The 19504-nt window shown below is 35.4% G+C and overlaps 1 protein-coding gene across 6 annotated transcripts in view; it reads left to right on the top strand.

Moving 5' to 3' along the window:
- Nucleotides 1–19504, top strand: part of LOC308060193 (uncharacterized protein) — a 23319-nt gene extending 3815 nt beyond the window's left edge. For 4 of the 6 annotated variants that reach the window (XM_080378612.1, XM_080378611.1, XM_080378609.1 and 1 more), the window contains exons 5-17: nt 1050–1109; nt 1528–1608; nt 2772–2908; nt 3635–3757; nt 5401–5443; nt 6545–6658; nt 7461–7575; nt 9168–9213; nt 9534–9593; nt 11630–11737; nt 13390–13486; nt 14464–14664; nt 17791–19504. In XM_080378612.1, the coding sequence (XP_080234738.1) occupies nt 1050–1109; nt 1528–1608; nt 2772–2908; nt 3635–3757; nt 5401–5443; nt 6545–6658; nt 7461–7575; nt 9168–9213; nt 9534–9593; nt 11630–11737; nt 13390–13486; nt 14464–14664; nt 17791–17870 (1265 nt within the window). In that variant the 3' untranslated portion in view covers nt 17871–19504. Of the gene's footprint in view, nt 1–1049; nt 1110–1527; nt 1609–2771; nt 2909–3634; nt 3758–5400; nt 5444–6544; nt 6659–7460; nt 7576–9167; nt 9214–9533; nt 9594–11629; nt 11738–13389; nt 13487–14463; nt 14665–15630; nt 15754–17790 lie in introns of all 6 variants that reach the window. The other 2 variants (XR_013926644.1, XM_080378610.1) reach the window with 2 other exon arrangements.

Here is a 19504-nt window from a genome sequence, read left to right as displayed (position 1 = left end):
CTATGTTCAACTTCTAAGCCATATCTGAAGTCTTAGTAAGAGATTACTTGCAACAGAAGGGTAACAGTGTTGAGGGACGTTGAAGAGATGGGGAGAAACCCAAATATGCCCTTAACTGTGTCTTGTTTAAGGCACTGCTAGGAATTTATTTATTTGTTTATTCCCATGTAGTAAAATGCTGAGCTTTCTGAATTTTAGAAATCCTAATTTTGTTGTATTCTTATAGCAAGTGTGTTAAGCCCCTATTCAAGAAATAGCAACTTGCTTCCTTTGCGTGCTTGGCATTCTGCTCCCAAACACAGAGTTTCATCTCATAGATGTCTGTCTCTCTCCAGGTTCTTCAATGGCAGATAATGTTATATGGTCATCTCTGTCTTATCTTTCTTAAGGTTTTGCGGCCCCAGCTGTATCATATGCCTTATGTGGATAGAAATAAATATTGACTGGGGAAGGGATAAATGCAGACCTTCTGAAAAAGACATCAGAGTTACAGGCTGAGTCAAGTGCCCTGGCAGGCAGTATGTGATCGGGCAGTTTAAACACCTCAGGTTCAGTGGATTTAAACTGAATTGCTGTGATGTATTGGATTAAAGTAGCCCTGAAATGTATGAAATGAAGCTTTGTTCATTACAGAATAAAAGATATTTACACTGTAGAGAATTGGTCAGGCTTCTCCTTTGCTGCAGGTTGTCTTCTATGTAAACTAAATTACAGCCATAATTACTTGCAATTTAAGCCACCATTTAAGAATTTAATTTTGTGATGTGTGTTTGAACCCATGTTGTGTGCTAACTAGTGGCTTGGCTGGTCTTCCTCTCTGCCTGCTTTATTGAATTGCCTGACATTAAATACCTTTGTTATTGTTTGGTGTAAAGGTTTTTGTCCATTTTCACTAAAAAAATCTGACAGTCTATTCAAAACTAAACATAGCTTATTTTTCTCATGTCAACAAAAGCTCAAAGAGTTTTCTTTAAAAAAAATCATTATCATGCCAAATTTGGTTTTGTGCTTAGAATTTTATTTTCATTTCTGGTTTGTTTTTTATTTAGTTAAAACAGCAAGTGGCTCAGGGGAGCAAGTGAAAACACCTGTAAAACTTCCTGATTATGGTAAGAATATTTAATGCAAAAAAAAAGTGGAAGAAATAAAATACTTTGAGATACAGTGATACAAGTATGTCTAGACCTTAGCAAGTCATTGGGAATTAATTTCTGTTCATTGTGGCTTCCATCTGCGGTAATGTGTTGTTATTAAACAATAATATATGCAAACAAAATGCTATAAGAAGAGTGAAAATAGGATTGGGGGGGATAATGCTTCTCAATAACTGACTTAATTTGTGATGTAGGGCCATGTATAAGCAGGGATTCACTTGAATGTGAATTTCACAGCATATTTTCTCTAGGCCAAAGGTTAGACACAGGTGTTTGTTTCATTTTGGAAGGTTTTGTGACATGACTTGAGACCACAAGGACTGATTGATAGATAGATGATATGGGATCACACAAAATTGATTTTATCTTACAGTGCAAACTGAGCCAGAGAGGTTTCATGGACAGACCTTGGAAGAACAGCTTAATATGTGTAAAGATTCAGAACCTGCACTTGGTGAGGGCTTTTAATACTGTAATTGTTTGCTTGTGTGATGTTTACCTTTAAAGAATATTGTTTGATTTTTTTTTTTTCTTTTTAAAAATGTGAAATTAGGTAATGTGTAATAAAATCTTAGAATGTTTAAACTGAGTACCCAATAGTATGGTATAGCATGGTATGAAAGTGACTGATCTCAGTGACAAAATCATTGGATTTGGCCTGGAATATTTTTGATTAGGGTAGATACCACATGTTGAGAATATTCTCTAGAAACATTGTAAGGTGATATGACAGAAACGAACTTCTACATAGATGATCCTTACTATTCTTTGCAGTTAAACTGCCCATTCTGCAGAGGGAAGGGAGAGTGGAGTGGACAGGAAAAATAACAGCAGGGGCATATATTAAAATACATTCCTGTTGATGCAGAAGGCTCGGACACAACTTATACAACCAATGTGATCAAGTTAGTGCCACTTTATTAAGGGGTACACAGCAATTTATACTCTACTGGTGCTATTAATAGACTCACACCAATTTATACCCCCAGCTAAAAATACACATGCTACACACGCTTTGTTATGTAAAAGATGACAGGTTAAAACTACTCGTTCACACGCTTCCACCTCCCCTATGATTGGTCCTGGTGTGGCACCCACACACTGATCCCCCCTTGTGCAGACATCCTACTTTTTCTCATCTTTCTGTCCAACTCTCTTATCTCTGTGAATACACAGTTTCTTTGTCTCCCTTGGCCTTGGCATACCTCCTTAACAACACCTGCAGCTTGTTACAGCTTCAGCCTGCTTGCCCGGCTATTACAACAAAGTTACTTGGTCTGGATTGCTCATAATATGTCCGTTGTCTTCCAGCCACTCCACACATTCCCTTCTAAATAGTTACAAAAGAATTGTTGCTATTATTTTTTTAGATTTTTTTTTTAGTTGTCAAGCCCTATGTGGTAAGCATAAGGCATCTTAAAAAAATTCAGTTTTGTGCTTTTGGTGTTGAGGAAGTCTAGATGTCTAAAAGATAAAATAGCTGATGGTTGTAAAAACCTTGGTTCACGTGTTTGGCATACAGTAGTAATAATTTCCTTTAATGTCTCTTTTGAAACTAGCACTGATTATTTGTTTCAGCAAACATCAGATTTCCTAACTTTTTTGTTATCAATACAGGACTTAACTATATAATTGAATACAGATCAAAAGACAATTTCCCTTTTCTCTATGAATGTCAACTGTGCCACTGTAAAACAGGATTGAGTAATATGTTCATGCATGTTTGTGGTTCCAAGCATAGACTGGCATATCTGGTAAGTTTTTAAAGGTTGGTTTGATGCTTTTGGGTTTTGGGGTTTTTTTAATGTAATGATTTAAGTAGAGAACTTTCTAGTCATATTACAATTAAAAAAAATAAAATTAAGGGGTTAGATAAGCTTTTGTGGCAATGTGTGTGTTTGTATTACACCTGTGCAACTGTGATAAATGGATTTAAAATTCTTCTCATCAATGAGGTGTACACCTGCCCATTGCTGACACTTAAGTTTTTAGTTTATTCTGTTTTGGTTGACTAGTAATGCCAATAATGAAATCTGCAGCTAGAATTGACTAGAAGTCAATACCTCTGGGGAGGCTATTAATAAGGCAGAATTAGGCCTTCAATGGACATACTTGGCAGGAACATAAATTCAAACAATTCCTACTTGACAAAAAAAAGTTTTTCACTGTGAGGGCAGTCAAGCATTGGAGCAGGTTGCCCAGAGAGGTAGGGGAACCTCCCCGTTCAGAGGTTTTTAAGACCCAAGCGGACAAAGCTCTGTGCAACCAATTCAGTGTTCAATGTTAACCCTGTTTTGAGCAGAAGATTTGGCTTTGGTCCGCTAAAGTATTCCATGATTCTATGCAGAGTCATTTTAATAAGTTCTCCTAGGTATATGTAAAAGTTGATGTATCCTCCACGGTTATTAGCTGTGCTAGATCTGGAATGAGTTGTGTAGGATAAAGTGTGACTTCAGGATTTGTGTTTCCTTATTTTCTAGAAACAACATTATCCTGAGATAGCAGAATCTGATGAAGTTAAGGGTAAAGGCTCTGAACTGAACAGAAAAGTTAGGCAAGTTGCATTAACAATTGAGAAGAAAGAAGGAAGAAAACAAATAAAGGTACATGTCTCTAAGAATTCAAGAAGTTTTATATTTATTAAAAAAACAAAGTAATTTCTGTTATTGTGGGAAAATCTGCTTTTGATGGTAGGAGAATCTTGCTTTTAAACCTTTATTACAAATGCTTTTTGTCATCTTAACAATTCTTCTAGGATTATTCTGGACATGATCTCCTGTTGGTCACTCCTGTCACAACACAAGTGACAACAACTGTCACAACACATCACAAGTATTTCTCTTATTTAAAAGAATACTCATGCTACCTGAGTCTACAGAACCATGACTCGAGAGCACAAATAACACAAAGTATCTATATTAATATTTAATCAGTTCACAGCTGGGGTGGATATGTAGAAAATAACTTGTTTCATTGTTGCTAGGAAAATACCTTTATGACTTGGTTTCTGAATTGGTTTCTACTTTGTTAGCGCCTTGTGGCAATTCTCAGAGGAGCAAGGTAAAAATTCTGGTAGTACAGAGGGAAGCGTGAGAAGTGTGACGTTATCAACAATGCCATGGGGTCACAGGAACACCGTAAGCTTAAATTCTTGGGGGGCTGCACCCTTAGAAGCATGTCCTTATTAAGATATCTTCATATTGTTTTCTGTGGATGCTTACATTGCAACAGTATTTAGAAATGTTTACCACCTTCATCAGGGCAGGACATTGGCGAAGTTTCTTCTTAAGGTGTTAAGTTTCTTAAGGTGTACCTTAGCACTGATTCATGACAAGCTTACTTAGGTGCTTAGTGTTCTTTATAGTATATATTAAGTTAATTTTCTCCATCAATTTAAATGTCTGCCAACATCCTGCTTGTTAAGCAATGTTTCTTGGCAAGATCTCTTGCTAATGCTGTGTAATGTGCATAGGATGTGTCTGATTTCAAAGTGGGGTTCACAATATTACTGTGTTTAAGCTTGCTACATTGTGCCCATCTGAAAAAAAGATCTATTTTTCTTTCCGTGTGATACTATTGCAGCTAGGCTCAAGGATGAGAGCCTGTACTGATCCTACTCCTTTTGATTAAAAAGAAAGTATGGTAATATTGGAAGATCAAGTCTTTCCTCTAGAACAAATGCTGTAGAACGGAGAGATTTCAGATTATCAAATTCAGTCTGTCTGCATAGCCTTCATTTTTAAACTTCTGCTTAAAAAGAAAATCAAAACTGACTATTGGCAGCAACTTTGTCTTTTGACCTACTTAATTCAAATTTCTTCTTGGCTCAAGACTGTATGTTTTAGCTCATGGATACAGAAATAATTAATTCCATCTATATTTTGTAGACAGTTTTGTTTTTCTAGGAAGTTGCGCTACATCCACAGCAAATCCATCCTTGATTTTGGGAACTTCTAAACAGAGTACGCGTAGCCTGATTTGGTTTTACTGCTGTATTTTCTGACACCAGATATTTGGGGCTTTTTTATTTGTTTGTTTGTGTGTGTGTGTCTGTTTAAGTTCTAGCAAAAATTCATTGTAGCAAATAAGTGTCCAGGTAACTGACTTACTGACTTTTTGAATATCGGTTCAGTGATTTACACTACTGATCATATATCCTTACAAAAATAAACGTTTAACTCTGATGAAATACCTGTGGAATGATTTTATACACAAAATATCTAACATTAATGGGTTTTCTTTTTAGGTTGTTACAGGTGCTCCAATAATGAGGAGGAGATGGCAAGAATGTACGTGTGCTCAGTGGGATGTAAATTGTATAGTTCAAATTTGGGTAAACTCCCTTTTATCTAAATCAGCTTGATTTAAGGGCAAATTGAAAGGTTTGGTCAGTAATTGTAGTGTGTGCTTACATTCTAAGTTGCATTTTGTAAGGTTTATATTGAAAATGTGATGCATGAACAAGTTCTTCCGTGGAGAACATAACTAGAGAGCACTGTTTTATATAGCTTTGTTCTCTCTCCCTCTTTCCATCCCAGTCCGTCTTGCTTCCCAGGATCCTTTCCCTATGGGCAAAAGAAGCAAGTTGTAGCTCCATACCAATATTTAATTTGCAGTCCAGAAAGCCAGACAGGATTCTAAAAGCACAGCTGTAGCTTTTACTTGTGGAAGAAAACTTTCTGTTTTACTAGCCATTGATATTCATAAAATTGTAGGAACATGGTATCTGTGAGACTTTTCCACTCAGTTCAGTCTTTCAAAACTTTTTGTAGTACAATGTCATCCAGACAGACAGATGGTACAATTGCATGCCACTACAGGAAATAGCTAAAAATTGCTATGAGACATCCTTATTCTCAGATCTGTGTGAAAAATAAAGATTTGAATTAAAATTAATGTATTTAATGTATATTATTAGTATGTAAATGGTGTCTTAAAATAGCTCCTCAGAATTAAAGGGAAGATTACTTTTATAATAATCTAGATGAGCAGTGTCACACTCTGAAGAGTAAAGATAGCCATTCTGAAACTAGGAAAGTGTTTTGAAATAAATTGAATCCTATTCAGATTAGCTTTCTTGACTGCAACCTATTGATTAATGTGTCTAATTTTGTGCATGGCTGTGTGGCATTCTACTATATTTATAATACTTACATCTGTTAAGAAATTTTTTATGTAGTTATAACCAGGCTATAAAATATTTAAAACTTTGTTACTGATTTGTATTTCACATTTAATATGCTGTCACATAATAATGCTTATAAAATTCCTCTGAATGTTTGTAACTAGTAGCGCACAGAAACAGAGCTAGTTGAAATTGAAGTGCAGTTTTAGAACCCTTCTTTGTCAAGATAAGTCCATTGTGCTACATTTCAAGCATGTTTATTTAGATCCTAATGCAGATGACAGCCCTTCAAAAGCTAAAGTTCAGCATATGGATACATCACTTAATAATGAAGAAGACTGTAAAAATAAGGATGGAAAAATGCCAGACCTTATTCAAGGTAAGAGAAGAATAATTTTTTTCAATTGATTTTTTTTTTTAAGTTTTCACTTTTTTACTCTGTATTTGCCTGTTTATGGCTTCTATAGTTATGTTCTTCTATAGAAGGTGAATTTGTGCCATATCTGAATGGGTTTGGGGTCTGTGGCAAAGGAAAGAATAATCCCAGTGCTTACAAAAAAAACCCACCCAGTTTTACTTAATGTCGCTGGATAATTCAGAGCAGAAACAAGACAAGTTTCATAATTAGAAACTTTTACTATGCATATTTTTGGGAGAAGGGGCATAGACTCTTTTTGGGCATATAAACTGTTCTTTGGTGTCAGGAAAAAAAAAGGAATAGCTGCATGCCAAACTGTTAATAGCACAAGAAGAATAAAAAGGAAATAGATTGAATAGATATTTTTTTTAATGACAGGTAAAATATTTGACTAATGCTTATTTTATTGGGAAGAAACCAACAATTAAATACAAAAATAAGTGAACACCATGTAACTGAAGAAACATAAGAAGTTACTGCTTGGTTGTAGACTTAATGTCAAAGGTGAGATTAGGTTTCAGTCTAAGGGCATTATAATTGTTCTCATTCGGGGTATTTCTGATCAGAAATCTAAACTTGTGCTTCATGGCTGAACCAAATCTTAGATTTTTAGGTCCGGTTTTTATTTTATTTCTTCATAAGATACCTTTCTTACACCTTCAGGTTTTATTGACATTATCTTTCAAAAAATTCTAAGCAAGGAATACTTTTAAATCAAAATACTGGGAAACCATTACTAAATATACTGGTTTTATTGTTTTAGATGAAAAGAAGGTTCAAGAGGAGCAGGAGAAAATTCAGAAAGAGCAGACAAAGCCAGATGAGAAGATTGAACCTAATGAGGCTATTGAAAGCAGCAAAGGCAACAACTCAGAAAAGTAAAACAAACAAAAAAAATCCACCACCCCCAAAACCCTTTAAATTTACTCAAAGGAAAATTTTGTAGATTATAACTGTCTGTGTTGGATCTGCATAGTGTATGCTGTGAGGAAGAAAGGCATGCTATAATAGTAAAATGCTTATCTTATGAAATCATGCTCAGCTGTAAACTTCTCTCATAAACAGAAAATCTGGCGTATGTAAAGTGACCTCAGATTTTGCTCTAGATGCATCTAGTTTTTATATTTAGCTGTGTTATCCTTAAAGCATAATCCTCATGTATTACAAATTCAAAAATAACATTCTCTTATCATTTAAAAAACCCTCTGTTATGGGTTCGTGTTGGATAATTAGAATGGTATATGAACTGATTTTAGAAGGAAAATATAATCAGTAAATAGCTGTAACAATTGGGGTTCATCTTTACAAAAGATTTCGTGGAGGAACAATTAGTAGTATTGTGTGTGGTTCCAAAATGGTGAAACCATGCTTGCTGTTTGTAAACGTCTTTATTAATAACAGTATTGGCAGTTAGTTTGAACTATCAGCCTTTGTGTGAGGGGGACATCTCCCAACATCAATCGTCTTTGTGCTACACCAGGAACTACAGGAAAGCATTCAGTAAGGGACATACATGCATGCACCCAAACATAAGACTTTTGTTCCAACAATTAGTTCTTCGGTTTGCTCTAATGACATTCTCTTGGAATGTTTCTTAAGCTGGTACTCTCTTTCCCAGACATGGAGAGCTAACATCTTTTGCTTGTTTACTGTTATCAAGTGAAAGGAGAAATTTTCTTGTTTCTGAAATCTTTTTGTAGGAATTCTGCCTGTCTATGGGACAACCATTAAGGAAAAGGATTCATTGAAACCAGATTCAAGTCCAGGTTTATGAATCTTTGTGTTCATTTGTCTGGCTTTCAAATACCTGTAACAGTTCTTAATCTGGAGATTGAACTAGATCATGAAAACATCAAAAATAGGGAACTAAATCAAGCTCAGATATCCACATCTGGAAATGCTGCTGTCTGTTTCTACCTGACACTGATCCTCATTGTGCTGTCCTGTACTTCAAGTTTAAAGAACAGTATCTTTTGGAAAAGCACTTAATGTTGTTCTTTTAATCCAGTTGTTAGATAGATCCTGGGTAACTATGAGCAGCCAGGTGTTTCAGCAAGAGACTGGTTTGGAAGTTGGTTACTAAATTAGGACTTCGGCTTGCTCCTTTACTGTTTATTTTTGTGAGACTTCTGAGAGATGTCAACTCAATATATAGTTTCTTAAAAGGAATAAGATCAGATTCTCGTTGACAGCAAGCAGTCAAATGATGTTTCATTCTTTTTTCTGGGTTTTAGAACTTACATACTAGCTACTCGGACTGAAAAAACCTCATAAATTTTTTTTTTACAGTGATACCTGGGACCACTGGGATTTCTGCAAGAAAATAATGTGACCTTTCAGGGTGTTTCAGAACTACTGTACGAGTATTGTGTCAGGAATTGAAACTGATTATCAGTTATTGACTACTACACATTTTTGAGAGATCAACCAACTGTATACTGTTTTATTTATTTATTTATTCTATCTTAAGGTGTGAGACCAATAAACAATCGCAGGAAGAAAAGAAGGAAGTTGAGGTGAATGTTTTTCCATTAATGTGTTTCCAGTTTACAAATAGTTGAGGAAATAATTACTTTAATATATGATTGGCAATGGTGTTTGCTTTTGCTTATTCATATTGATAACATTATTGATAGTAAATTAGCTACAAGTTGCTAAGCAAATTTATTAAGAACAAGGTTTTTTCCTACTTTGTCATGAAAACACATGTACACGTTTCATATAAGCACACATAGTTTAATTACAATCTAGAATAACCATAATTACTGTTTAATTTTAGTTATAATTACTGCACATGATAGATCTGTGGACTTTTTTTTTTTTCTATATTAACCAGCAAGAATTTACAGCAAATTCTGAAGAATTTACTAGTCAAGAACAACTGTTGAGTTATTTGGTGAGTGTTGATTCTTACCTTGCAAAGTAATTTTTTTTGGAAAAAAAAAATAATCACAGAATTACTAAGCTTAAAATGTAGAAAGTAGCAGAAGCCAAAATGTAGGCAGTCTGATAATTTAATGTGTTTTGTCAGAAGGCAGGATTCAGAATAAAATAAATATCACTGAATTTATAATTTATGTATTCATTCTAAAGTTTCTAGACAGGATTTTTGCTAAAGTGCTGGTTTACTATCAGTAAAATGACTTGCACTTAAAATGAGCACATTTTTCTCAGCTATAGCTTAACTCTACTCCTAAACTACATGCTTAAGTAAAATGACTGTTTTAATTTTTTTTTCTTTTATAATTGGTCTATGATTGTCAAATGAGGAGTTTGGAAAGATGTAATTCACTAATGGAAGGAAGTAGAATGGAGAAAAATATCTGAGATGTGGAAAGGAAAGAAGCAATTTTTAAGAAATAAAATACAAGTTGTATACTTGAACACAACCCCCCCCCAAAAATCATAAACTAAAAGAAACCTACCTGTTCCCTTTGTAAAGTATGTGGCAAAACACCTGAGTCTACCCAGTTGTTGAAAATATGTCTTCTGTACACATTCACAGCAGAGATACAATCAATAGGAGGGGAAAGCTAGCAGTTGCCAGTTAGATGTATTAACAACATTTGTGGTCTTGGTCTTGCATACAGAAATGGTTATTGTGACAAACTGTACAAAAATCTTTAATGATAGTTGTTGTGACTCAGCTACTGCATGGTAATTTAAACATCATTGACTATCATAAAATCTTTTTTCCCCTTTTTAATAGGGAGTTATTAAATTTAAAGATTGCTCCTTGCTAATGAAGCTTGAATTTGTTTTGAGACGTCCTCTGGCTTGGTGTTGTTGTCTCCAAGAACAAAAGAGGACTATTGGGAATGTGTTTGGAACAATGTTCTGTTTTGGAAAGTTCAAAAACTGTTTAATATTAGCATTTACAGTCATTTTTTGAAAAGCTGCATGATGTGTTTCTATTGTTGGATTCTGAGATTTCTTGTGTAGTGGAAAGTAATTTCACAAGTATCTTTTTGGAGCTCCTGTTCATATAATGGAATAATTCCAGTTGTTCAACAGCTATCCATGATACATACTTACTTAGTTGTGAAAATCAGTATGTTCAGCTTTATCATTAAAATAATTGTATTTTGTTTATTATCTGATAAGATCTCCTTGCTAAAGCTTAATTTTTTCCCAGCTGATTTTTTGACAAGATCTTTAACTAGAACATATGCAAACCAGGAGAGGCAAACACTGTTAGTGTTAAAAATATAATATAATCCCTGTTATGCTGGTTTTTATTACTGTTTGTCATCGTCTGAAGTGTTTAGAAGTGTTTGTGTCTACGCCAGAATACTTTGAATTGTTAGGACAGACCTGCAGTTGTTACATTGTGCCCAGTGGAAATGCTTTCAGCAGAACTTTATTAGTACAGGATGATGCATGTAGCACACTCTAGGAGGGCTGTTGGTGCTAGAACTTGTTCCCCTACTAGAGCTTCAAAGTTTTAAAGATTTTTCCTTAGGCTTTTTGGGAAGAAGAAGATTAGTATAAGTCAAGGCAGCATATATTTTTAATTTCAGTAGTGTTCTGGATTTTTGCTATTTTTTAGATACATAGCTTATGACTATATTGCATCAGGGAGGTTGTACACATTCATTTGTATGCAAGTGTCTTGGGAAGAGATCAAAATACTTAAGAAAAAGCATTTTGCTATATGTATTTCCAGGCATATTCTTGGGTTCTTCCTCTTCAAAGGACTGTATCATGTAGCTGCAGCTTCCTTCTGTTAGGATCCTCTTCCATTCCACCTTCTTACACCAATTAATGGGATTAAAAGTAAAAACTGTATTTGCTTTGTAACTTCAGCCATGTCTGACAGAAGGATAGAGACATGGAAGTTCCTGCAGGTTTTGTTTGAACATGTTGATACTTCAATCTTTTAGAGGCAATTTTTTTATATTTTGGTTTTGGTTGTGTTTTTTTTTTTTCTAGCAAAATTTTGAGATACTGAATGAAGATGATGCCTCATTTATCCTGAAAGTTACACAGACTCTTACAGATGCACTGGTGGAATATCGTCAGCAGGCTGTATCAAACAAAGTAATGTGGATTTTGTTTTGGTTTTGTTCTATAGATCTGTAGATTCCTGTGATTATGCAATTTTATTGTTACATATAGTTTAAACAAAACATCTGCGAAGACTATATTGTAAGTTTTGCCCACTAAATACTTCACTTTTTGTAGTGATGATAGAATAAACTTCCAGCTTTTCTGGTGAGGAGTCTTAATAGTTTCTGTGTTCAAAGGTGCTTTCTTTTTTTTTCTTCTTTCTAATAGAAGCTAAACATTATCTTGTCTCTTATTTCCCATGCTTTTTGTTACATCTGTGTTTTTCTGCTCTTTTTGCCCCTGTTCAATTCTAACTTAAGCTTTTCTCTTCTTCTTTTGTGTTACATTTCCATTCTGTATTGCATTTCCATTCCCAGCTTTCACTTCACTCACCATGCAATTAAGCATTACTGACACTAATTTTCTTTTACACAACTTTTGGTCCTACTCTTTGGAGTGTTCCCTTTGAGGTCTTTTTCTTCCTCCACTATTAGAAACCCAGTTTTTCCCCTCTCTGCTATTACTTTTGACTGACTTCACATAGGCATAGTATGGAGGTGTTCCGAGTACTTCTTTGAAGCTGTTGTGGTTGCCACTTGCATTTCCTATACCTCCAGTTTACATTCCATTATACCATAATCTCCACAGTTTCCATCCTTGGAATGACTTTTAGTTCATTCCTCTGTTATCAACAGAGATGGTAGGAACTTTCCTCTTGGTCATCCATTCAACATCTTTGCCATAGGAAACAGTATTCCTTATCCCTCCCAGTGTTTCTTGCAGAATTGTTATGTGTTGAACAGACTTCTCATTTGCCACAACAGCTACTCCTACTGCTACAGCTACTTAACTTTATTTAAAGGGTGAGCTTAAGTGGAAAATGCCAAATGAGGATAAGTACCAGCCAACAACTGGAGAGAATCACAGAGGTGATGCTTCAAGAAAAAAGAGTTTAGGGTTGTTTTTTTCTCTTGTCTTCAAAAGCCTTTCTTAATTTTTAGAATAAAGTTTATCTTTGTTCCCCATATTCCGTCTTCCCTCTGTTATTTTCTTTCTGCCCCAAAGGCAGTATTTATCAATGATAAATTCCATGCCTATAGCTCTTATGAATAATTTACTGCTTTTTACTTCCTCATTAAGCTTACTTTCACCTTATTCCTGCTGTTTTTTCCATACAGGATTTTGTTGTTTTATTCATTGACAAAGGGTAAAATCTGACATGTTACAAAACAAGTTCTGACTGAAGTAACTTCTGACCTACTAGTTGTAGAAAAAAGAAAATGTTTTGCCACATTAGGGTTTTACAGTACTCAAAACTGTGATCTTTCAACTGGTAATATATTAACTAACTATTGTTCTAAGAGTAAAACGCTTCCTTTTTTAGACCTGATGGGTTGAGAATTAGGCTTTATCACTTCTTGGCCAAATATATTGCTTTTTCAGATGTAGAGATACTGTGAGCAATGTGTACATAGAATTTCATTACCAGATGCCTAATCTTCAAATAAATACTTGATTTTTCAGATTTTGTAGCAGAAATACTGGTCTTCTATTTGGTTTGTGACCATTAAAAATGTACAAATTCATTATTTCAAGAGGTTGTCTTGATGAAAATCTGAACACAATTTTTTTGAAACTTGTAGGACCTCTTAGATACTGAATATAATGGAGAAGCAGCATTGGAATATTCCACAGAACAGTCTGACTTGACTTCGGCAGATATTAGTGACTCTGATACTGGTAATGTTAGCTTTGCAATCTTGAATGTGCTTTAATCTTAACACTGAACCTTGCATAAATTTTAGTAAGCTTTTTTTTCTTCTTGAAAAACACAGCTTAAGAGCAGAATAAAGGCAGGGTCAAGCAGCGTGAATTAGTAGTTTTGGGTTTTTTCCATCCTCTACAAATGTTAGAAATGGCAAACTATTCAAAAACATTCATCCTGTTTAACTGTAGCATTTGAGGAGAAATTTAATTAGTACTGACTGTGACTTTCCTCTGTCTAGAGGCAACTGTTTCTAAGGAGGCTTTCAAAGTTTAACTCTGGCTTCCCCACACCCCAACCTCCTCCCATTTCTTTCCCTTCTTGATGGAGAAGAGGCTTAGTGCAGTTCTAGTCAAATCAAGATATTATTTGAACAAAATTATGTTGTATAGGATGGATAGTTCTGTTTAATACCAGCTACTTGGCCTCAGTACCTCTGACGAATTTTTTCAAAAAATCTTGGATTCCTTTGAGGTCATTCCCTTCTTGATATAAACAAATGGTTATTTTTCTCAAGCGTAGGAAGTAAAATCATATGTTTGGAGAGGCAAGATACGCAGAATACTAGTGGAGCTATTTTGTATGCTTTTTTATTTTTTTGTGTGGGGTCAATTTTCTTTTTTTATAGAAACTTTAGCTTTTGGAAACCTCAATTAATACAATGCTAATAACAAAAATTGCAGTGACTTATAATACAGGAGACTTTTTGTGAGCATAATGGAAATAGCTTTCACCCACCTCCCCACTCTTGTTTCTCCAGAATTTTCTGTAAATGGAAAGCATTCCTGACTCTTAGTTGTATGAAAATGTAGCAAAGCCAGATGTGAACCTTAGCAGCAATGCTGCTGTGCCAGACTGGAAATGCTTGTTTTGAAAAACCCTATTTAGAGAAATAAGAGAAAAATCTTTCAGAATCTTCTGTTACTGAAAAATACTATTTCTTTTCTTTAAGATTATTCAAGCAGCCGATCAGCTAAGCACTCCTTATCAATAAATGAAGACGATGAGCCCCAAAACTTTTCAACTGGCTCTTTGGAAACAGCATATGAGAACAACATCACTACTGAATTTTTGAACAGTGTAAGAAATATGAATGTTGAGGAAGTTACTGCTACTCTACACAAAATAGCAGCAGCAAATCCAGCTTTCAGAGGTAATTCACATATACATGCATAGACACACATACACATACACACAAACACATATATAAAAATATAACATAATTTTGTTAGCTCTGTGAAATATTAATAACTATATGGGTCAAAGAACTTTGAGGTATTAAGGAGAGCTAAAGAGACCTTTTTTTTGTGGTCCTTTCACTTGCAGGATCCAGTTTAGAAATGGTAATTCAAAGTAGCTGCCTTCCCACAAAGGTGTTAATAATCGCAGAATTTTAAAAATTATTTTCTCATTGTGCATAGTAACACTTACATGGTGAGAGGCAGTAATCTAAAATCAAGCATATTGTTACTGGAAAAAAGTGGACTCTTGTCTGTGATATAACTGGTGAAACACTGGTTTGGGGAATGGCAACAGCAAAGAAATTTTTACTTATTGATTCCTGAAGGAACCGTACTTGCACAGTAACACAGAAATAATAATGAATCAGAGACAAGTAGCCTTTCTTTTGCTTACAAGGGTCTAATAGGTTTCAGCTACTAAACCTTCCCACATCTTCAGTCAACTGCTGCCCTTTCTTCAGAAGCTTCCTGTGTACATGTTTAAGCTTCTCAGAGTGAGTTTAGGATCATCAGAGTAAAAAAAGAATGCTGAAGATGAGTACATTGTGGAGAAGCTTAAAATATTCTCTGCTTGAATACTCACTGTGGAAGGAACTGCTACAATCAGTGCTATAACCTCTCTTTGGGCGTGTATGTGTGTACACAACTCAGTTCTGGAACAAACTGACAAAACCATGAAATTAACAAACTGTTATAACTCTTCTATGAATATCACCTGGTCCTAGGGACCTCAAGACCAAAATTGTGAAGTTACTGATGGTAGTGATTTCTCTCATAAAGAGCTTCCTTTGGAACCTGAAAACTTGTGGGTGGCAAATGTGGTTCTTTTTCATGTATATTCCTCTCTCTCTCTCTTTTTTTTTTTTTTTTTTTTTAAGGTTTTGTTGTGTGTTGAACACAGGTGTTTGTTCACTGCCCCCCACCCCCCCTGCAGCTGGACAGGGAAGAGAATAGGAAGAACAAAAGTGAGAAAACTTGTGGGTCGTGATAACAACAGTTTAGTAAGTGAAGAGAAAGGTTTGGGGGGAACAAGTCATGCAAAGACAATCACTCAGTGCTTCCCACAAGCAGGCTGATGCCCAGCCAGTCTCTGACAAACACCTTGGAAGCCAACCCCACCCCCTTGCCTCCCCAGTTTTTATTGCTGAGCATGATGTATGGAATATCCCTTTGGCCAGAATGGGTCAGTTGTGCCAGCTGTATCCCCTCCTATCTTTTTCCTGTTCCCAGCCTAATCACTGTGGGGGTGCAGAGTAGGAAACGCAGAAAGCCTTGCCACTGTGCAAGCATCCTTTGGCAACAGCCAAAACACTGGTGTTTTATCAGCACTGTTTTGGCCACAAATCCAAAACATGGGCCCATACAAGCCGCTATAAAGAAAATTAACTCCATCCCAGCCAGAACTAGTACAGGGTTCCAGGTGATCTTTGAAACTGCCAGCTTCTATTGGACAGGTGAATAAAAACTGCTTAGGCAAACAAAGTAGGAATTAGTAGACACCTGGAAAAATAAAATCTGCTTAAAGTGATTGGTGGGGAATATGAATACATTTTTTTTATAAGAAAACCTTCCTTACAGACTTTCTGGAGTTATTTGAAAGGTATCAGCAAAGGAGTCAGATAAAGGTGATCTGGTTCATACAGTCTGTTTGGAATTCCAAGAAGTTTTTGATAGGTACTCTAATCTGGGCTTGTAAGGAAACTAACTGGCTGTGGGAAAAGAGGGAAATCCTTGCATTGTTTAATTAATAAACAGAAAATAGGCAATTACTTTTTACAATGAAAAGAAGTTCTAGCAGAGAGCTCTGAGCCTGTGCTATTTTGTATCTTCACACATGACCTGGAAAAAGGGATGAGTATCTGGATGGCAAAATTTTCTCAAAATTCAGAACAGTTAAGTGTTGGTTGACTGATGAATTTCAAAAGCTCCTAATCAGATCAGTGGAAATATCAACTTACCAGTCAGAAGAATATGTCAAATACAAGAAATTAAGAAAAGAATGGAAATAAAGATGTGAGTCATCATTTTGCTATTGCATGAATTCATGCTTTGCCTGTATCTGGCATAGGGCATAAATTCTGTTTCCCTTATTTCAGATAAGGGGCTTTATTGCTGCAGAAGATTTAGAAAAGGCCACAAAGTAAGGGCATTATCTTCCATACAAGAAGCAATAGAAAGCTACAACTTTTTAGCCTGGAGATGACAGAGATAATGTAACAGATCTGTGAAATCATGAGTGGATGGAGATGACAGACAGGATTCTGTTATTTCCTGTCTCTTTTGAGACATAAACTTGGAGTAGTGTGGGACTCCAATGTGGACAAAAAGAATTGGTTCTTCATGCAGTATCAGGTGGATGATCTAAGGAGCTCCTAGCAAAAGGGATACTGTGGATACAAAAATGTGTGTGTCCTTGTCTTTGCTGTCTGGGCCAGACTGGGCAAGTGTTTGGAAGAGGACTACTAAAGTTCACCATATCAGACTTGGAAAGTTTCCTGAGCTGAAGATGATCTGAGATGGGGAGAACACAGTATTTCCACACCCCACCAAGCAGCAGGCACGCTTGCTGTGCTCTTACCCTTACCTTAGCATATGGTTATGGGTGCTGAATGTTTATTACCACTGCATTTCTTCTACTTCTCCTTTCCCCCTCCCAAAGCCATGGGCATTATTTTCGTCAAAGCAACGTGGCCTTCTTGCTTGTGTGCAGAAGAGAACACTTGTCTTATCATTACAGTGGTAAAATCAAGCACTTCTGGTCACGCTTTTCTAATTATCAGCTGCAGATCTTTCAAAGTCGGAGATGAGTAGAGAGGCAAAACACACCCGTTAACTGGACCAGTACAGCTGTTCATGGCAATATGTAGTGATAGTTTCTGGGCGCATTCTGACTGTTAAAAGTTACGGTATTTTTCATTTAATGCTAAAAGATCCAAACTCATGTCAGCATCTAAATGTTTCAATTGTGCTTTTAAATGCATTTTATCATAAACCCACTTATTTTCTGTTTTTTGTTTGTTTGTGTGTTTGCCTTTAAGGAATTGATATTCCAAATGTTATAAGGATCCTGACTGAAAGTGGAACTCTGAGAAGACCAAGCAATGGCAGCACACAGTGACGTGGTAGTTGATAGTTAATATAGCAATGTTCACTTCCTGTCACTTTGTTGTTTTACTCAGTATGAAGTCAATGTAGCTGATTTTGCTATGTTCAAATTTTGTACAATATTATTTTAAATTAGTAACTTGGCTTTGAGGTTGTTATTTATTTCTTAGTATAGCTTAAACTTCTATATTGTGGAAAGGTTGTAAAGCTCATGTTCTCTCTTTCCATGTTAAAATATACTTTTAAAACAGGTAACAGTTTTTCTCAGTATCATTAAATACGATACGTTGACAGTCTAATCTTTTCTTATTGTTGGTTCTTTTCCAAAGAGTTATCAGCAGAATGAACTACTGCAATCAGCAGTACAAATTCATCCTACAATAAATACTCAGAAGTTCTTCCCTGGGCTTCTGGGCCTGACTCAAAAGATTTTGTAATCAAAAATCCTCTCCTATATAAGGATAATGACCCATATATATATATATATAATTTTTTTGAGTAAAGGTTAAAAATAATAATCAAAAGTCAGTGCTGTCAGTCTAGTTCTGAGCTGAGGAGTGCCTGGATTATAGCCAGCTACGGGAGCTTCCGTAATTGGAAGCCTTAGCAAAGTCAACAGAAGTTGGCTGTGCCTGCAAATTCAGGGATATGTTCCAAGAGAACTAACAGAACTGCAGATAAGAGGCACTGATGTGGTAGTGAAAGTATCTCTTGTCTTCTCTTATCCCACCAGTATGAGAATTAAATGAAAGCTGACTTATACTGTCCTTCAATTCAGGCTCTTCTAACGTGAACTTTTTTTCCATCTATAGTAGTAGTGTTTTTGACTGAATGTAAAGGTCTTGACATTAATGACTACTACTTTTGTAGGATAACGAAGAATGTTTTGGATGGTTACAAATTAGTGTGCATGGGGAAAAGTAATTTTTTTTTTAACTTGTATAATTAAAATTTGCTTTCTGCTTGTGACATTGGGTAGCATTCGGTGGTTCTAATTAAAGCTCTTCAGCTTTGCAGTCAAATGCTGGTATAATATAGACATACTGGGGCCAGATGGTAAATGAACCTTTTAATGTTAACTTTTTTTTTGAGATCTGGATGGAATTGAGAATCCTCATCCTGATGGTTTCACATCTTCATATCATGGAATGCAAGATATCATAAAAATAAGATATCAAAGAAGGCAGCAAGAAAATTGGTTGGTTTTGTTCCATGAACAGACACAGGAATGAAAACAGTTCACTGACAATTAAAGAAATGAAACCACAAAAAGATGCTTTAAAGAAATTGTGAAGAATTTCTACAATGCCTCTAAATATGTTCTTGTTGGAAGCAGAGATGGAACCAGAGCTCTTGCAGCTCATTTACCCTATAATAAGGACAATGTTAATGCCTGCTTAATGAAGATGAACTTGATCAGTAAAAACATCTTTTAGTTGATACAAAACTTTTGAATTCTTTTCCTGTAATACAGAAAATAAAAATAGAAACGTCTTTTGTTTATTTTCCAAGTACAGAACATTCTGTGAATTAAAATAATAAAATAAGGATGTTCAGCTGTTGTGAAAGGCCATCTCTGGGGCAGCTTCTTTCTCCTTTTACTATGGAATAATTCCTAGTGGAAATAAAGTTAAAATTAAGTTGAAA

The sequence above is a fragment of the Falco punctatus genome (assembly GCF_963210335.1).
Source record: "Falco punctatus genome assembly, chromosome: 3".
NCBI classification, from domain to species: Eukaryota; Metazoa; Chordata; class Aves; order Falconiformes; family Falconidae; genus Falco; species Falco punctatus.
The sequence above is the reverse complement of the archived record's forward strand: the minus strand, read 5'-3'. Positions and strand labels throughout refer to the sequence as shown.